The sequence below is a fragment of the Phodopus roborovskii genome, unplaced genomic scaffold, assembly GCF_943737965.1.
Source record: "Phodopus roborovskii unplaced genomic scaffold, PHOROB, whole genome shotgun sequence".
Classification (NCBI taxonomy): domain Eukaryota; kingdom Metazoa; phylum Chordata; class Mammalia; order Rodentia; family Cricetidae; genus Phodopus; species Phodopus roborovskii.
In genome coordinates this window covers 3,485,390-3,505,429 of record NW_026126418.1, presented here as the reverse complement: position 1 = coordinate 3,505,429, position 20,040 = coordinate 3,485,390, and the positions used below count along the sequence as shown (strand labels likewise).

General features: G+C 43.2%; 1 protein-coding gene across 1 annotated transcript in view; it reads left to right on the top strand.

The window, feature by feature from the left end:
- Wt1 (WT1 transcription factor) overlaps positions 1 to 20,040 on the top strand; it is a 44,073-nt gene that overhangs the window by 22,555 nt on the left and 1,478 nt on the right. The window contains exons 6-9 of the mRNA XM_051184045.1: positions 12,522 to 12,618; positions 15,680 to 15,830; positions 17,591 to 17,680; positions 18,470 to 18,562. Coding sequence (XP_051040002.1) covers positions 12,522 to 12,618; positions 15,680 to 15,830; positions 17,591 to 17,680; positions 18,470 to 18,562 — 431 coding nt within the window. The remainder of the gene's footprint in view (positions 1 to 12,521; positions 12,619 to 15,679; positions 15,831 to 17,590; positions 17,681 to 18,469; positions 18,563 to 20,040) is intronic.

Below are 20,040 nucleotides of genomic sequence, written 5' to 3'. Positions count from 1 at the left end.
CAAAAAATTGTTTTAATTTGTAGGAAAAGTAAGCATGGCATATTTGTTTGCAGATGGGGATGATCAAAAATATCAAGTGGGTGCTGGAAGGGGATGGTGGAGCCATGTAGGTGTGGGGAGACTAGACTCCTTAGGCTCTGCAGAGCTGCTGGCTGTAGGGAGAAACTGGGCTAGTTCATCTAGGAATGGAATTACTTTGCAAGTATTTTTCGCCTACACAAAACCTTTTCCTTGTCATGTGTACTGTAGATATTTTCTCTTAGGCATTTTGCCTCTTGTCAATGGCTATTTTCTTCCTTTTAAAAGATTTTTATTGTTAGAGTACAAATCATAATCCCTTTGAGAGTATGATTCACTTGAATTATCACATAGGGTGTCCTTTGTTTCTTTGCCTTGAGGTTTTTGTTTATTTGTTTTTCCATCCTGGAGATGGAACCCAGGACTTCCTGCATGCCAGGTGAACTTGCTTTCCAGGATACCCTCACCAGCCCGTTTATTGTGCTATACAAGGTCATTTTGAAGGGTGTGTCAGAACAGATTTTTTTAAAAAAGAAAATTAATGCCCCACAGCTCCATTGCAGGTGGAAACGCAAGAGTTTATTTTCCAGAACCATATGCTGATGCACTGGCTCTTTTCCGGAAGTTCTCATATATATTGGAATAGCTCTTCTCAGACACAAGAGTGCATGAGCAAGCTGGATGTTTTCCTCTGGGAACCAAGGTGAAGCTTCCTTTTCACCTTTCCTATCATACGAGATGAGGATTCACCTATTATTTGGGTTCAGGGTACTGCTATTCAGGTGGATCCAGTAGAAGAAACATCTGGCCATAGAGCCAATCCATTGGGAATACAGAATAACCCAGCAAGACAGATGAAGTAGAGATTCTAGTAAATTAGCCCCTATTGCCAGTGACTATAAGGGAAGTCCAAATATTTCTTGTGTAGTCTGTGAGACTATGGGTTCCTGTGTTTGTGTAAGAAGGAAATTTCCATCCAAAATGTTCTGCTGAGCATCCAGGGCCAGTGGAAACTAGATAACAGAGTATCTTTTAGCTCTGTTCTGAGTGTGAAATATGATGCGATCAGCTGGGGGAAGTTTTAGTACCATTGCATGTGCTGAAGATTTTGATGGTTCATAAGGGCTAATTTATACAGTGGGAGGCTGGTTATTAACCACCGAGTCTGTGTCCTTTATTAAGCAGTGGCTGAGGACTAGGCTGCATGGCAAATGGAGACAAATGAACCATATCTATAAAGAAATTTTCAAAAGGGGAATGTAGTCACAGTTTAGCAATAACAGTATGGATGGAACAAACAGGCATCTTCTAAATGGTTAAAAGAAAAGAATGTAAAGAATCTGTATTCCAATTACCTTTAGGTGACTATTAGATCATGCCCTTTTACATAGGTAGAATCCCAGGTGTGACTGAGTCGAAGGGGGAATTCAGTAAGCTACTATAATGTATTTTTTAGGTGTTGGTTTATTATTATTTTTAAACATATGTGTACATGTGCATGTGAGTGCAGGGACCTTTGGAGTCCAGAAGAGGGCATAGGGTTCCCCACAGCTGGAGTTATAGGCGGTTATGAGCCTTCTTGCACGGGAGCAGGGAACTGAGCTCTGTTCCCTTAACCACTGAGCCACTTCTCCAGCCCCAGTTTCACTGTATTTTAAAAGCTTTGCCTGGATTCAGGGTTTGGGCAGCATTTAGAACAGTATTCTGTTGTCACCTATTGTCCCCAGTCTGTATTGGCTTCCTTCTCAGGTAGCTCTCTTCACTATGGCCAAAGCAGCTTTGGATTCTAGCACCTGTAGCTTCTCAAGGAGAATGACTTTCTATTGTTGCTTTAGCAAAAGAGACTCAGGAAAGTGTCTTGGTTTGGCATGGATTGGTCATGCAGTGGTACGGTTGGTGAGATCTTGGCCTTGTATTCTCTCTTTCTCTGTGACTAAGAATGGGATTAGAAGAGGGGGCTCCTGGAATGAGACAGAAGACTTGGTTATCCAAGGGAACGGGGGGGGGGGTGTCTGTGGGCAGCAAAACAAGAGACACTTATTCAGTAAAGATGTTTTAAGAGCCAGGGTTGGGAATGGTGCAGTGTATGCTTGTTCTCTAGAAGTCAAGCTGGGTGCCATGGGGTGTGTAAGCCAGAATGGAGGATGGGTGGCAGGGTAGGCTTTCTAAGTCTCATAGGAAAAAGGCATGGTGGTACATGCCTTTAATCTCAACACCTGGGAGACAGAGGCAGGTGGATCTCTGAGTTCAAGACCACCCTAGTCTACAGAGCAAGTTCTAGGTCAGTCAGGGCTACACAGAAAAATCCTGTCTTTAAAAAAAAAAAAGTGCTCAACTCTATCTAAAGAGGCACAGGCAACCGAGGAATGCTGAGACCAAGAGAAAAGTCTTCCCCAGACAGGAGCATATCAATCATTTATTCAAATGGTCAGCCCTGGAAACATACATACAAGTAATATGATAAGACTGAGCAGAGTGTATTTATGTAGTTAAGAATATATGTGTATATACTTAAACATATATGTGTGGGATAAAAATTAATGAAAAAAGAGGTTATGAATTTGAAGGAGAGCAAGGAGAGGTTTATGGGAGGGCTTGGAGGGAGGAAAGGGAAAGGGAAAATGATGTGGTTATATTAGAATTTAAACAAAGAAATACTGAAAAATTGTTAAAGGAGGGGCTAGAGATAGCTCAACAGCTAAGAGTGCTTGCTGCTCTTGCAGAGGCCTTGGGTTTGGTTTTCAGCACTGCATGGTAGATCACAGTCATCTGTATGTCTGGTTCCATGGGATCTAACTTCCTCTTCTGAACCAGGTACTCATGTGGTGCATATTCATACATGTAGGTGAAAACTTAAAATAAATCAGCCTAGTTTTTAAAAGTATTAAATGTGTTGGATGCCCTTTTCCGTCATGCAAGCAAACATGCAAATAGAGCATTCGTATACATAAAATACACACATAAATAAATCTTTTAAAAAAGTATTAAATGGTCTGGCAAGGTAGCTCAGTAGGTGAAAGTGTGTGCTTAGCTGCCAAGCCCAAGGACCCAAGTTCAATCCCTGGGACTCAAATAGTGCAAAAAGAGAACGACTTCCATCAGTTTTCCTCTGACCTCTGACTTGAGCCTTGTCACTCTCATGTGCATGCACACACATAAACAAGCAAACAAACAAATTGATTAATACATTGTTTTCCCAAGAAGTGGAAAAAAATTCATCTTTCCTTAATCTCTAAATTGGAATGAATCAATACTTTCCAAGTGAAACCAATAGCTAGTCCTTTCCTAAGGCTATTTTTGAGGAAATTGTGTTCTTGTGAGTTATCAGATGATAGGTGTGTGTGTGTGTGTGTGTGTGTGTGTGTGAATTCAGTTGGACTAGCTTGATTGTTTTATTCTAGGTTTTTATGCAAAAGCAGGTCCATCTCTCTAGCCTCCCCTTTATATGCACAGCACTGAACAATCTTTTTTCCTACATGTGTACTATATTTATATACTTTCTCCCTCCCTTTCCTCCATCCAAATTCACATGTCCTCTCACACTCTTTTTAAATCCATCCCTCTTATTCTTTAATTTTTCTTATACATACACATATATGTGCAAACTACTGAGTTTACTTAGTGTTGCTTATTTGTTCATATGTATATGTATTTACACCTGACTGCTTGGGATTGAATCATCTATCAGGGCCTTGTTCCTGGAGAAGACTGATTCTCCCTCTCTCAACAGTCGTTAATAACCTGTAGCTTTTCATCTCAGGGTGAGGCCTTGTAAAATTTTCCTCCATCCACACTGACATGTCAGTCAGTGTCATGTTTGTGTTTTTGTGTATGAGATCATGTCATTGAGAGTTCATTCGTACAGCTTCCCTACCATAATAAAAGACACTATTTCACAGCAGACATCTTAATAATCTTTCTGCCCCTTCTTTTGAGTTGCTCCTTGAACTTTTGGCATAGGGGTTGTGTTATAGATGTTTCAATTTAGGTTGGGGTGTACCACAGAGATATGAGTGTGATTAGATGCCTTTGCTCCTAACACATACATAGAGTTGTGGATTCTACTTACCTTGCTCTCAGGTGACCACAGTCAGACAGAATGAAGTAGTACTCACAATGATCTAGAAGCTTCTGTGCTAGGTTGTCACTCTCTCTGAATGTTGGATAATCAGGGAGCTCCTCATTTCCCCAGTAGGATCTTGTCTGTATTCATGAAAGTGGGTTTTGAAATTCCTCTGACTACGAGGAAGCTCCCTTTTCATTTGGTGTTGCTCTAACCGTAAACCTTCAGTGATGACTCCCAGAACTTCCCAGGGTTGGTTCCTGGGTCCTTTGGCCTGAAGTGTTCTAGGACTGACTGTGGTTCATCCTGCTCCATGGTGAGCATTCCTTAGGAGGCTTGGGTTGTTTTATTTTGAAGCCTTTGTCCCTATTGATGTGGGAGATAGCAGGCCAGGTGCTCGGTGGCTATTTGGCCAATTTCTGCCTTTCTATCACTCTCCCAGTTTCAGTTCTTGAAGTCCTGCATTTCTACGGTCAGATAATGTGATCTAGAGGCTTAGCTAGCTGTGGGCTCCTTTATCTTCAGGCAAGAATAATTTGGTAAGTGATGCAGAACTCAGTTTAACCTTCAAGGAAGTCCAGTTTCTTAATGTAGCTCTGTTATTCTTTTTCTTTTCCTGAGAAATTGCACACTAGACACGGGGTGGTGGTGGTGGTTGTGGTGGTGGTGGTGGTGGTGGACCCCAAGGCTTGCAGTAAAGTTTATTGTCAACACCAAAAGAAGACAGGCACTTATTTGCAATTCTCATGGTTAAGCCCTGGGTGTTGAGGATGGAGAGTGCAGAGAGCCTTCTGGGTGAATTCCATGTTTGATACATAAGAGCTACAGGTTGTCTGAACACTTCACTGATGAGCTCTGTGGAGGTGAAAAGGCAAAGGTATGTAAGTGTAGAGTCTTGCACACTTGGTCAATAACTAGAGGTGAGGGAGAAAAGTCACAGGCCAAAATGATTTCTTATTGAATATTCATAGTAAATGCTAATTGCCTTCAAAAAGCTCTCTTTTCTTTTTGCTTTCTCTATTTTTTTTTAAGTTCTTCTGTTGATAAGGGATTTCAGGGAAGCTCTGGTTTTCTTCATCTGTAAAGCCTCAATTCCTTTTTATTAATCTTCCTGTGCCTGTAGAATATCAGAATTAATCATTTCTAAAGAAGCTTCTCTTCCAACGTTCTGCTTCTTTCCTGAGCCAGACCTTAGTGTGTACATGTTTTGAGAGAGAAGAGGGTTTATAATTTGTGTTCTGTGAAGGACACTTGCCTCTTTCTGCAAGCTTTCTAAGGAAGCAAGTTGATACGGTTTAAAGCCGTGTAGGAAAAGCAGATTGTCTCAGTGCACTTCTGCCTGTGAAAGCTGCTTTGGGGAATGAAAGCACAGGCTCTGCTGGTAAAAGCTTCTGTGTGGTTAGGTGGAAAGAAAAAGGTTGTTTTTGGTAAGAACTGTGCATTGTGGACTGATCTGTCATCTGTTAGTAAGACAGTTCCATCAATTAGCATCTCTCTCTCTCTTTCCCTCCCTCCCTCCTCCCCTCTCTCTGTGTATTTGTGTAGGTCAGAATCTAACATCTTGCATCTTCCTCAATCACTACCTACTTACCTTTTGAGACAGGCTTTTTCATTGAACCTGGAGCTCTCAGATTCAGCTAGGCTGGCTGGCCAGTGAGTTCCATGGATCCTCCTGACTCTGCCTTTCTAAGGGCTGGGATTACAGGTATACTTTGACATGTTGGCTTTACAATTATTTATTTATTTATTTAGTTATTGCATTGGTGCTGGAGATCTAAGCTCAGATCTTCATGCTTCTGCTGCAAACATTCTACTGACTGATCTGTTATTTTTTTATACCCAGCTAAGTAGTCTCACAGTAGAAGCTGCAGTGTGTGCAACTCAACTTGTTGCACCCATTCCCTTTTTCTTTCCTCTTACCCTGACTACACTGTAGAACATCAACATACCTGATTTGATTCAGACCATGGGGGAAAGAACTGGAGGCCATTCAAGTGTCATGATGATAGAATATGGAGTTGTACCACAAAATTGTTCTGCTAGTTGTAAAGGGAGCAGAGATACACTGGGCTTGACTCAGACCTCAGCTCTGCCATTTGCCCCTCCTCTGACTTTGGACATATAATTCAGCTTCTCCTTAAACCTCAGAATATTTTGTAATGAAATGACAATGGTAACTGTGAAAGCAACAGTGAACATTTATTAATGTTTGTCCTGTTCCAAGTGTTGCCCAATGCTTCTTTGACCTGGTTTGGATTTCCAGAAGTCATATAGGGCTGGTGCTATTATTTTCACTTTACAAGGACCAGGGCTTAGGGAGACTAAGTTGCTGGACTAAGGTGATGGATGCATCTTTAATGGTTTCTAGGGTTGTACTCAACATCAAAAATACAAATTTTATCAGTCTCCATCACCAGACACATATGAAAATAGAGTTAATATTTTTTATGGGTGTGGGTCACTGAGTATTGACAAACACAGACCTCCTGAATATTGCTGGGATATGGTTACTCAATGATATTTAACTTTTGCTCCCTGAATAGTTCACCTCTTTACTCTTCAAATGAAACTGAAAAATAGGTTATCAGCTTCATCCTGCAAATGATGAATCTTGGATGCAGAAACAATAAGATGACTCACTAGCCACAGTGGGCCTGGGACTTAGGCTTTTGGATTCAAGAACCATGTGTTCTTGGAGGAATCTGGAGATGTAGAATCCAGATCAATTTAGCTTTTTCATCTGGATCTGGAACATACTAGTTCTCTTGGTGTGATAGGCTAAGTACCTAGAGTACTATACTCTAATTTCTGAATATGTGCATGTCAACTTACATGGCAACAGGCATAGTGACTCAACTAAGGTATTAATGTGGCTATGGTGAGATGATCATGGATTATCTGGACTGGTTTAGTTGTTTACATGTAAGCATAAATGTCCTTATAAGAGGGAGGCAGTGGGAAACTTGACTACAGAAGAATAGTAGGAGGCAGAGAGAGGGTACAGTCTGCAAAAAGACACACGACCAGGTACTAGAAACAGAAAAGATAAGGCAAGAAACTGTCCTCTCAGAGTCATTAGAAGAAAGAAGCCCACCCTGGACCTTGGGGCTTAGGTTGATTTTGAACTCCCCCCCCTTTTTTTTTTTGAGACAGGGTTTCACTCTCTACCACAGGCTTGCTTTGTACTCACTTTGTAGTACAGTCTGGCCTGGAAGTTGCAGCAATCCTCCTAATTCACCCTGCCAAAGGATGGGATTATGTTGCCCAGGACTGTGAGTGGATTAGATTTGCTTTGTTTAAGATACCCCAATTTGTGCTGCTTTATTACAGTGGCCATGAAAAACTAATGTCTTTGAACTGGCATTGTGGCAGGAATGGTTTCTTGCTTACAATTTCAGCGTTTAAACCTACCGTTTAATGAGCTACTAAAGCTAAGAAGCTAAGATCTGTCACCTACCTCTGAAAACTAGATTCTGCCAATAATAGCAATTGTCATTGCTGTGGTGTAAGTACAACACCCATGGGGGCTGGAGAGATGGTCTGCTAGTTAAGATCATTTGTTGCTCTCACAGAGGACTGGAATTTGGTTTCAGCACCTACACATTGCTCACAGACATCTGTAACTCAAGTTCCATGGGATCTGTCCCATGGTCTTCTTACCTTCATGGGCACCAGTCATTCATATAGTGCGCGCGCGCGCACACACACACACACACACACACACACACACACACACACACAAGCATTCTTTCCAGTTTTCAGTGATTGGAAGAGACTGGTACCCAGTTTCCAAAGCACCAGACACGTCTCTACTTCTATTTAATTAACATGCAGGAGAACGCAGTAGAATCAAGACAGGAATTTGTTTGGTTGATAATTTATGTTTTAATGCTCAGCCTTGGAAGTAGAGCATGCAAACTGATAGCTCTTAGGTCAGATATAGGTTTTAAAAGTGAAATTATTTGTAAGGATGCAAAACTCATGAAATCTTGGAGAAGTCCTTCAAGAATGGGAAGAGATGCCCACATTAGGTTCATGGGGCCAGTGGTAGGTCAGCAGGGATGTAACACACAGGCAATGTTTCAGGGGTTGCTCTATGCTAGAGTGTCATTGGTTCCTCAGGGTCTTCATGATTTACTTCTACTAATTTACTTGAACCCATTAGGGATATTTGAGGTTATGGCTCTGCTTTAGGCAAAAACAAACAAGCAAGCAAACAAACAAACAAAACAAAAACCCAAAAACGAACGATTGTCCACTTGTTCAATACTCTTTGTAAATTCAGAGCATAAGAGAGATGATAGAAGAGTTGAGATAGGTAAGTGCCTTTAATTTCAAGTAGGAAAAAAAGCCATTGCATTTTGGAAACCTTGGAACAGTAAGAGAGATTTTAAGCTGGATCTTTAAGAGATTTCGAGGAAGAAAAACAGAGAACCAAAATTGCTTAGTCATGTACAAGACACAAGGCCGAGTCCATTCCTTTATGTGGTAGGATTATCGTTCTGAGAGTTGAAGGTAGTTGATGATGAATCTGTATTACAAAGAGATATTTGGGCAATTCTTTTAGAAGTTCTGTGGGCATGATAGAGAGGGGCTAAATGCTCCATAGATTGTTGATCATTGGTTGGGTTAGCAGTGGGGGAAGCTATTGCATCCTTTTCCACCCTGAAGAAGGAGACCCTTGGTTATGATTTGTCATGCTGGGGGTCCACACTTTGCTCTAGAATCAGCTTTCTAGTCTCAGCTCTGTAAATAATACCTTCTGTCTCCAGGTTTTTTTGTGATTATTTTACATATAACCTTCCTCAAGGACAATCTTCACCAGGGCCCTATCCACATGAAAATTACTTTCCTATAATGGCTTCTTTCAAGTTGTATCATAGAGAGATCTTCTGGAATATCATTACCTCATATCAGTGAGAAATATTTGTCATATATTTTATAAGGTATAATATATATCACCAGCTATTGAGGGCACCTCTTGTGTGCATATGTGCTTATGAATATCCATTTGGAGTGCAGATATATGGTCACAGCGGCCAGAGAACATCAGAGTTATTCCTGGAGAACCATCTACATTGTTTATTGAGACAGGATCTCTTCATTGGCTTGGAGTTTGCTGATTAGGCTAGACAGTCTGGCCAGTGTGCTCCTGAGATGTATCTCTCTTTACCTCCCCAGGCTGGTCTTACAAGCATATATCACCATGTCTAGAATTTTCCATGGCTTTGGGGGATTGAACATGGTGTCTCATGCTTGCATGACATACACTTTGCTGACTGAGCTCTTTCCTCAGTCACACTGGGAAGCAAGCTGGTCGGATGGCATGAGTATTTGTCTCATGGGAACACAAAATAAATTGGCAGGAACCAACTGTTTTTCTTATTCACAGATTTGGTAGAAGAGCTGAGTGGTAGGGGCAGGTATGATCTTGTTTCTAGTGGCTTCTTTTGTTTACTGGCATGCACGAGGCTCTGAGGATCGATGCTCAATGTTGTTCCCTTGAGGAACATGACACTTTCTGTCATGGGACAAGAATCTTGATGAGAATCTGTTTTACATGCTCCCCTGTTTCCACCTTCGAGAAACTCAGCTGATGCCCAGAGAACAGCTGTCAGTACAGATTGTTAATCCTCCTCTCCCACCCATACCAGAGCTCCAGAGTAATTCAGAGTCTTACATATATGTCTCTCAGCTCAAGAAAATATGCAAGCAGGGGCTGTAGAGAATGCTCAGCAGTTAAGAGCACTAGCTACTCTTCCAGATGACCCAGGTTCAATTCCCAGCACCTACATGGCCACTCCCTACTGTCTGTAACTCCAGTTCCAGAAGCTCTGACACCTTTACACCAATGCACATAAAATAAATTTAAATAAATTATTTTTTTTTAAAGAAAATGTGCAAGTCACAGTTTGGCTCCATGTAGGTGGTTAAGCCAAGTAAAGCAAGCATCTCCAGGCTGTTGAGGTATAGTGTCCTGTTGCCCATCTGGGCCTTGTCCTCTTTGTGCCACAGCAGAGTCATTGCATCCACCCTTCCTCTCCCAGTGCTTTGAACAGTCAGCTTTCCTATTGAGCACATTCTGAGGGCCAGAAAGGCAGATGTCGGAGTTTGGCATTTCTTCCCAACTTTTGCATGTTTGACCCTGGGTTAGCTCTCTGAAGCTCCCCGTCCCTTGCCAAGATACGTCACATCACTTGACTCGGGATATACAGACATGGTGCAGTAGGCTAGGGGAACAGAACAGTCACCTCCCTCCCCAAACTGTCCAAAGAAGACAGACCTTTCTTTCTAAAATGTGTGAGCCAGAACTCAATGTGAAACCCTACAGCTGCTGTGGCCCTGGGCTGTGTGGACACTACAGCCTTCCTGGCAGACACTTCTCTCTTCCAGGAATTCTTTCCCTGGGGAGTTAGGAATGAGTCAGCCCTAGGCCTTCCCCAAGTCCATCAGACAGAGTGGGCTGATAGACTAGGTCACCTGTCTTTAGGCTGGTATCCATGATGCTGGAGTGGCAGAGGCAGAGGGTTAGGTTCTCAGCACAATAGTCAGTTAATTTTACTGGGAGGCTTTTAACTATGCTACTACAAAGTTTATTATTGTTACTATTTTGTGTGTTTGTTTGGGGAAAGGTCTCATGGAGCCCAGGCTAGTCTCAAACTACCGATCTTTCGGTCTCCATTTCCCAAGTGATGGGATTATAGGTGTGCACTGCCATGCTCAGCTTGCTATGAAACGCTTCAAAGGAGTTTTATTGATTTTATGTGCCATACAATTCCCCCACTTAGAGCGGAGCATGCAATGGTTTCTAAAAAAGTTACAGACTTGCCATTCCTACATAGCTAGGACATTTTCAGTAATCACTCCCATGTTTTCCCCACCTCAATTTGTCCCAGGCAACCAACCGCTAAGCTACTTTCTAACCATTGGCTTACTCTGGGCATTTTGTGTAAATGGAATTGTGCAGCATGTTGTCTTCTGTGCCTTTGTTCTTAAACTCACTATACCATATAAATACCGTACTCCTCTTTTGCCAAATAGCATTCCACTATGTGAATATACTTCATTATTTATTCTAACATTTGATTGGTGAGATTGGTGAGTTGATTCTAATTTTCTAATTTCTGGCTTTTGAGAATAAAGAATGTTTCTGGAGAGCAGTATATGCAAGTGTTTTTGGTTTTTTTTTTGTATGTGTGTGTATGTGTGTACAGGGGCTTCTAGGTATTTTTGAAGTAGCTGTCTCCTTTCACAGGGATGTGCAGGAAATCTGATTCATCACCACCCCCACAGTGACTTTCAATATAATTCTGATATATTGCCAATGTGGGCTAGAATTTTTGTGCTGTCTGGATGGAAATAAAATCACTGTAGAAAACAATTCCAAGACTGTACCTGAAGGGCAGAGTCTTTTCAGAGCAGAACATTCTGGCTTTTCAGGTTATTCTTTCTGAGGCCCCACATCCCTCAGGCCTTACTTGAGGTCCCAAGTTACCTCGAGCAATGCATTTCTCTAGGAGGTGAGTCAGTCTGGAATGATGGGTGGACAATCGTCCAGCACTCATTGATGCCCTCAAAGTTGGGGGTGGGGAGATGGCTCAGTCAGTAAAGTACTTGTCAGCAAACATGAGGACTTCAGTTCAACCCTCCAGGACTCATGTAAAAAATCCAGGTGTGCCTGTAATCTCAGCACCAGAGAAGTGGAGACGGGGATCCCTGGGGGTTGCAGTGCAGCCAGCCTAGCTGAACTGGTGAGCTCTAGGTTCAGTGAGACACCCTGTCCTTAAAAAAATAAGGTGGAGAGAGACCAAAGAAGACACAGGATGTCTGTCTAGTCAAGTCCTCCAAATGCACATTCACATATACTGTACATGAAGCTGCTTGCATGTGTGTGTATGTGCATGCGCGGTTGCGCGCGCGCGCATGCACACACACACACACACACACACACACTGTTAACTTGATCTGGAAAACTGATCAGTGTACTAAGCGGAGCCACAGACGTGCACCCACCCCCACCCCCTTCTGAGGACGTGACATCTCTTCTTGTAAATGTCATCACTTTCTTGGTGCTATCTGGTAAGAACTGAGTCATGAGGTGCTGACAGAACCCCAGTGGACTTCACATGCAGCCTGGAGCATTCTGCTCATTCCTGAGATGCTCACACTGTCAGCCTGCTGCTCAGATGGTAAACAACTTGCCCTGGACAAGCTCCTGCCACTGTGGCTTTCCTTGGCTTGTTCGAATGAAGCACAGACCCAGACAATTTGCCTCTGGGGGTGACTTTTGGGGGTTGTGGTTAGCTGCAAGGTGGTAACACATCGATGGAATAGCTTCTGTTTTCACCGAAAACTCCGTTCCAGAGTGACCCCATGGAAGAAGGTAAGACTCGGTATTTCCAAAAGGTGGCCCTGAACCAACTTCCCCTTTTGTTTGCAGCCACGGCACAGGGTATGAGAGTGAGAACCACACAACCCCCATCCTCTGTGGTGCCCAGTACAGAATACACACCCATGGCGTCTTCCGAGGCATTCAGGTGAGTGTTAGCATGCCCAGTCAAGGGCTGCCTTCACTGACTCTTCTTCTGTTCACCTGCCCTGCAGCCTCTGCTGCTGGACCACCTGGCCCTGGCAAGTGTTTGCCCTCAGAGATGCTCCTCCTTCCACTCCGCCCCTGCAGAGATGTTTGTTGCCTTGCCCAACTGCCACCAAGATACTTGCTGCACAATCCCATCCTTCCTCTTTTATTGTTAGTTCTGCTTCTCCACAGTGGGTGGTACAATTGCATGCGGGTCATTTGCAATTGAGTTAGTGACCTGGACCCTTGACTTCTAAGATATATTTTTGTTTTCTGTTTTTCAAGACAGGGTTTCTCTGTATTGATTTGGAACCTGTCCTGGAACTAGCTCTGTAGACTAGGCTGACCTCGAACTCACAGAGATCTGCCTGCCTTCCCACCCCCACTCCACAAGTGCTGAGATTAAAGGCGTGCACCACTAACACCCAGAGACTTCTAAGATTTGATCAGTATTGTAAAGTGCTCAAAGGTAGACTGTCTTGTCAGGTGTTGATAATAGCATCAACAATAGTACCACTTGTGCCTGGACATGTTCTATGAAGTGAGATTTAGACACAGACTTTAAAAACAGCGAGTTTTAGCTTCTAGGTTTACACAAAATTTGCACAGAAATTATAGTGTTCCTATATCCTCCTGCTGCCACCTTACACAATGTCTCCTGGTATGCTACACTTGTTACAAGGGATGTTGGTGTATTATTGGTAACCCAATTGCTTTGTTGTATAGTCCTATGGGTTTTGATACACATATAATGCCATTTATTATTATTATATAGAGTAGTTTATTGACTCAAAAATGCTCATACTCCACCACCTGTACATCATGCCCTTTTCTAGTCCCTCTCTCTTCCTAACAATCACTCTCCCTTTCTCAGAATGTTGGCTTCTCCATTGCACTTTCAGGCTAACGTCTTTGACCTACTAATGTGCGTTTATGATTCCATTACATGGTCTTTGTTCTCCGATGTGGCCCAATGCAAGCTTAAGAGGTAGACATTTTATAGTTGGGGAAACTGAAGAGAGAAGACATGGGGGTTGTCTAAAACAACATAGCCAGTAAGTGGGAGCTGAGATGTGTAATATATATTTTATTAGACTCGACAATCTTTATTTTGCTTATTAATATTATTTATTAGAGGAGATTAAATAATATTGTTTGTTAGAAGAAACAGGAGGAAGAGGTCTCCAGGGTGAGCAAAGAATCTCAGAGAATGTAGGTTTTTCACGGGAGATCCCACCCCTCTTTTAGGTAGTCAGAGCCACAATTACCAAGGACTCACATCTCTGGCTTAGAAACCTGGCTCAGTGACTGCCGAAGAGAAATAGCTATTCTTCCAAGGGAGGTTAAGATCCTGAAAATACATTGATAAGAGGTCTGGGCCCTATGTGATATGGGCAAGGAGCTCCACTGAATGGAATCCAGTGTGCTCTGTCATCCCGAGCCTTTCCATGATGAGTAAAAAATAAGCCACAGATATGTGGAGATGTGACAGGGTTTCATCTGAGTGTCTCACAACAGACATCCTCAGCATCCTTCTCCAGACTTCACACTGGAAGTAGCAACTATTTTTCAGTCTTAGTCCTACAGAGTCTTCATCTAGGAAGAGAAGAGGTGAAAGACAGTCAATGTTCCTGCCTTCCCACCAGACTCAGTTTATCAGATCCACTGTCAGGGCCCTTCGTAGATGCCGCTCCTCCTAGATGTTGTTTCCCTGCTTACTCCTTGTAGAATATGACAAACCAACCACTGATCTATCATTTACTTGTATACCACCATTAATGGTTGACATATGATGACATACCAATACGGTATTTATGGTATGACATTACAGAACTTTTTCTTACAAAAGAAGGAAGTGCCTTGCCAGGGCAAAGCAAGTGAACTAGGAACAAGAATGTGAGTGTGGGTAGATTAGACAATGAATGGGATGGGAAGTTGTTAAGAGCAGCGGTTCTCTACCTGTGGATTGTGACCCCTTGGGTTTACATACCAGATATTTACATTATGAATCATAACAGTAGCAAAATTGTAGTTATGAAGTAGCAATGAAAATAATTTTATGGCCCAGGGTAACCACAGCATGAGAAACTGCATTAAAGTGTCATAGCATTAAGAATGTTGAGAACCAGTGGCTTAGTGGTTGTTCCAGGTCTTTATACCATCATAGACGTGTTCTTATGTCAGCAGACCATCTCTTTGGTCCTGATGGGCACATCTGTAATTGAACAAGGGTGAATCATTCCTGCTATCCAGGAATCACTGAGCCTGAGGGCAAGAAAAGAGATTTACCTCCCCTGCTAGATGGCAGCAGCCAGTAGGGGCTGTGGGAAAGATATGCAAAGAGCACAGAATGCAGATAGCTTCCACTATTTTCCTGTGTCACTGTTAAAGATCACACTGACTCTACTACAGCATTCTGGTGGATTCAGAGATCCCAAATCCAGAGACTTCTTTATCTACTTCCATTTACATGTGAAGCTCAGGTCAGTTTGGGCCTCACTCAGTGTCTCATGTCTTTCTCTACTAAGAACTTTCTCATTTTCCCTCTTTTTTTTTTTTCAAGACAGGGTTTCTTGTGTAGCTTTGTAGATCAGGCTGATCTCAAACACACAGAGATCTGCCTGCCTCTGCCTCCAAAGTGCTGGGATTAAAGGTGTATAGCATCACCACTGGCTTTCATTCATTTTCTTATTGAGTCCATAATCACTGGGCCAAGTCTCCAGTTGGGAGGGCATGCATACAGTCTGGAATTCTGGATTCTAGACCTCGCTGTCCCAAGTGAGAGATAGATTGGGAACTTTTCCAGACACTAATGTTTCTTCTCTAGAGGTTCTATGCTGGGGATCCCAAAGAGGCTTCATTTTAAATCCAAGTTCTGGTGATCAGCAGTAATGATATCAGAACACCACATCATAGAATTTCCTATCTGTCATCCATTCAGTGCTCAGTCTCCCATGGGACTGACATGAATGTTCACATGTGGCACAAGCCCTCTATTTCTCTTATATATTTGCCTGCAGGATGTGCGACGTGTGTCTGGAGTGGCCCCAACTCTTGTCCGGTCAGCATCTGAGACCAGTGAGAAACGTCCTTTCATGTGTGCCTACCCGGGCTGCAATAAGAGATATTTTAAGCTGTCCCACTTACAGATGCACAGCCGGAAGCACACTGGTAAGTGTGTCCACTGTTCAGACTGGAGTAATGGTGGTTCATGAACTCTCATTCTGGACTCTCACACTGCTAAGGATACAGGTTGACTTGTGGGATGGATGGCTGGCACTTTCAAAGGTCAGGCCACAGTGGTTGGCCAAAGCTGCAGGGCTGTTTGCATGATGGTTCCCCATCCTTTATTAATGAAATCAGTAAGCAGTCTTCAGGAAAGCAGAACAGGATGGTGGAAAGCAAATGCCATAGGAGAAAAATGACATGTGTTTGAAAGCTGCATTCATCACCGGCTGGTGAGACCTTGAGCCAATTTCTCAACATCCCTTTGAATTCCAAGTACTTTGTATGGACAATGAAGATGATAATGACACACTGAGAAATTCTTAAGCCTAGAGGAAATGGAATCAAATTATACTATACTATACAAATTGTAGCATAGGATCCTGTGTCTCTAGGCCTGAATAAATGGTAGTGCTATTTCTGAGGGGCTATTAGCATCTTTAGCAGGGAAGACAAGCTGAGATAATATAATCAGTGGTCCAGAGACTGAAGGACAAAGTCACCACAAACTTTGAAGAGTAGGTTCAAATGCATACTTAGATGTTCTGGAATTAATTCTGGGATAAAGAAGGTCATTAAGTTCCCAAGCCTCAAGACCCACGCCCACCTTTTCCTGTTAGGTTACACTTCCTGGAGGCTCCACTACTTTTCAAAATGACATTATGAGCCGGAGACCAAGGCATCAAATGCATGAGCCCGTGGGCTACAATTCATATTCAAACTGTAAGATAGCATTGCAGGGCAAGTGGCATCTGTGAGGGCTATGTGGTTAACACTTTGATGGGTCGGAATGGGGCCATAAAAATGAAGAGTATTGAGTGAGGAGGGCTCAGGAGTGGTGAGGTCAGCTACACCAGACATATAGAAAGACCAGGGAAGCATCAGAGGTCCTGAGCAGGAAAGGCGACTTGGAAATGTCCATCAAAGGACAAAATCTACTGACCCCAGAGTAACCTGCTCTCTATCCCAGAATCCAGTGACTCAGAATTCCGGGAGGTGGGAACACTCGCAGAAGCTCAGTGCACTCCAAGGGGCTCTTCTCTCAGAGTTTGGCTGAACTTTTCCTGTGGCTGCAGGGGTGTAGCCCTTCTCTGAGTCCATGGTTGCACAATCCTACTGCTGACTCATTTCAGATTAAAGGACAACAGACTTGCTAAATGTGTCCACTTTTGATTTAATTGAGGTGTCTCACCACCATGGAGTCATTTATGTTGGACCCAAGAACAAGAAGTCAGTAGCAGAGAACACCAAATATTCAGGTTGTAAAACATGGAACACTTAATTCACACGGCCAGCCTCAAGAAACATCTATCCAAAATTCTATATCAGATTCAACCAAGAAGTCATAACTTTTCTTTTTTTACTTCTTTAAATAGTCCCTGCTAATATATGTATTTTTTGAACATTGCCTCAGTGCTAGGGACTGGTCTTGTCCCTCTACAGGGATGGCCTGTTCTAATCTGTTCATGAATCCTTTGAGAGCAAGAAAACTGTGCCAGAGTATCCTCCTTTCCCCGTCCCTGTGTCCATGGGCATGTGTGTAAGTGGGATCTTATCTTCCTGTAAGTCTATAGCGCTACCCTAACATGCTCCCCTGAAATGCTTTGAGAGTTTTGGGGTCCCTTTATCTGCATTTAGGAGGGCTTGCCTATGATGAGGTCCTATTTCCAGCTTTGTATTAAAAAACAACGTATGTTTTCCCTAAGGTGAGAAACCATACCAGTGTGACTTCAAGGACTGCGAGAGAAGGTTTTCTCGCTCAGACCAGCTCAAAAGACACCAAAGGAGACACACAGGTTTGTAGGTTAACTTCTCATTGCCAGCAGTCACAAGCCCTTGGGTTAGAGCTGACTTTGTGGCTGTCTTCTCTGTTGAACACGGATGAGAGGGTGATCTATCTATCTATCTGTTTAATTTTTCCAACTTTCTTCCCCTCATCTGGAGACTTGTCCTTTGAAAAGGAGAGGGGCTGTGGAGATGATGGATCAGCAGCTAAGAGCACGTGTTCATCAAGAGGACTCGGGTTCAGTTCCGAGCATCCACACCAGGCAGTGTGTGTAACCGTAACTCCAGGGGATCTGACACTCTCTTCATCCCCTGAGGGCACTGTAAACACATGAAATACACTCACACAGAGACACATAAAACATAAATAATAAAAAGTTAAGTCTTCCTTTACAAAGGAGAAAGAGAAAAGAAAGGAATGGCCCATGTTTCTTAGGAGAACCACAGCACAAGGGAGATTCCACAGCAGGCTGGCGATCCACTGATGCTCAGTTAGGAACCAGGGTGATGGAGAGAAGCCAGCTTGCAGTGGTCCACTTTCTTCTTTCTTTAACACTTGTCTGCTAGTGAGAACTGGATGTTTGTGGTTAGGAAATGTTTTTTTTTCCCAAGTCAGGAGCAGCACCTGGAGGTTGCTGACCAGAATCAGGTGACTTCTGCTGGGCCTGGGGAACAAGGAAATTGAGGTCCAGGTAGACACAGACCTGGCCAATGTGATGGACAGTCCAGAAAGCCGGCCTTTGTGTCTCACTATGCCCCACATTGTTAGGGCCGAGGCTAGACCTTCTCTGTCCGTTTAGGTGTGAAACCATTCCAGTGTAAAACTTGTCAGCGAAAGTTTTCCCGGTCCGACCACCTGAAGACCCACACCAGGACTCATACAGGTAAAACAAGTGCGTAAACTTTTCTTCACATTTATTTTTCATTATTTTTTTAAGCTACTGTTGAATGAAACTGTAATGAGAGTCATGTAAAAATTCTAGAATTGTGATTCCATTTAGAGAATGTCTAGCTATCTTTACATGATAAATGATTACATTTGTTAAAGAAAGGGTCCAAGAGCACTGAGTAGGAGAGAGATGGGAAGAGAATGTCCAGAGGGCTCAGAACAAAGGCGGGAAGATAAGTTCATCCCCACTATCCCCAGTTTACTATATTACTGATAGAGCAGTCAGCCCTACAGCATGATCAGACGTTCAAGTTCTTCTATTTTCTTGAGAGCTCATGTTTCCCAGTCCTGATTGGAGAGTGTGTGCTTAAAGCTGCACGAGGAGTCCAGTTTAACATGGATATACGTCTTTTATACTAGCACAGAGAGAACAGGGCCATTGAGATAGCCACTGGCTGCTGAAGCACTGTCTACAAGGCTGATGAGAGTCATAGTGAAAACAGCACCACCCTTGGGGCACATGTGCTTGCTTAGGAAGCAGAATGGTCAACTAGGTTAGCTCTTCATCTTTCCAGCATCCTCCGAATTGGAGTAGGGAGGCATTTAATCCTCATTTAATCATGAGCCTATGATGGGGAGTGATTAAATGATTTACCCAGAGCCACAAAACAACTGGATAACAATCTCAGTGGTGACTGTTCTGGCCCCACCTCATCCCTATCGTTCTTTCTCTTGGAGAAAGAACATGTGTTCAGATAGGCATCCCGAGAAGCCAGGGAACTGAGGAGAGAGACAGAATAATAGCCAAGCTAGGTGCCACTGAGGGGACCAATATGATTAAGAGCTGAAAAGTGCCCATGAGGAGGTGAGAGTGGCAGGCAGGAACCAGATCAGGAAAAGCAGACGGACAGTGGGAAGGGGGTGAGGAGGCCATGGCATTGTAAGGTTCCTGGGACATTCCCGTCCTCAGCACAGACGGGTTATACCTTAGGATAGCATCACAGCACCGGGCCCCAGTATTGGCGAGATACAAGTCTTAGTCTCCTTTGGGTATTTTTGGCATATTTTCTTTTAGTCCCAAGCTCATAGTCTGGAGATTGTCCCCTCATTGCCTGCAAACCTGTGCCACCAACAAACTACTTGATGCCATATTTGATCAGCCACCGAGTCTGGCCTCAAAACATCTCTTGGGACATTTCTCAGCGGAACTATCAATATCCGGGGAAGACCCTCCAGGTGGCACAGGGCTTAGCCCCTCTGGCATTTTCCTCAGCAAGCCCTCAGGGGTGGGATATAGGGATGAGTGTAACCTTCAGATTAGACATGCCCGGGTTTGAATCCTGTTTGGCTCTGTCTGCAACAGCCATGCAACCTCATCTGTAGAGTGAAGATAGCATTTCTTTGTGAGGCTGTTTTAAGATAAACACAAGGCAATGAACATACATCTATAAAGGGATGCCAATCTATTGTCTTTAATGAGAA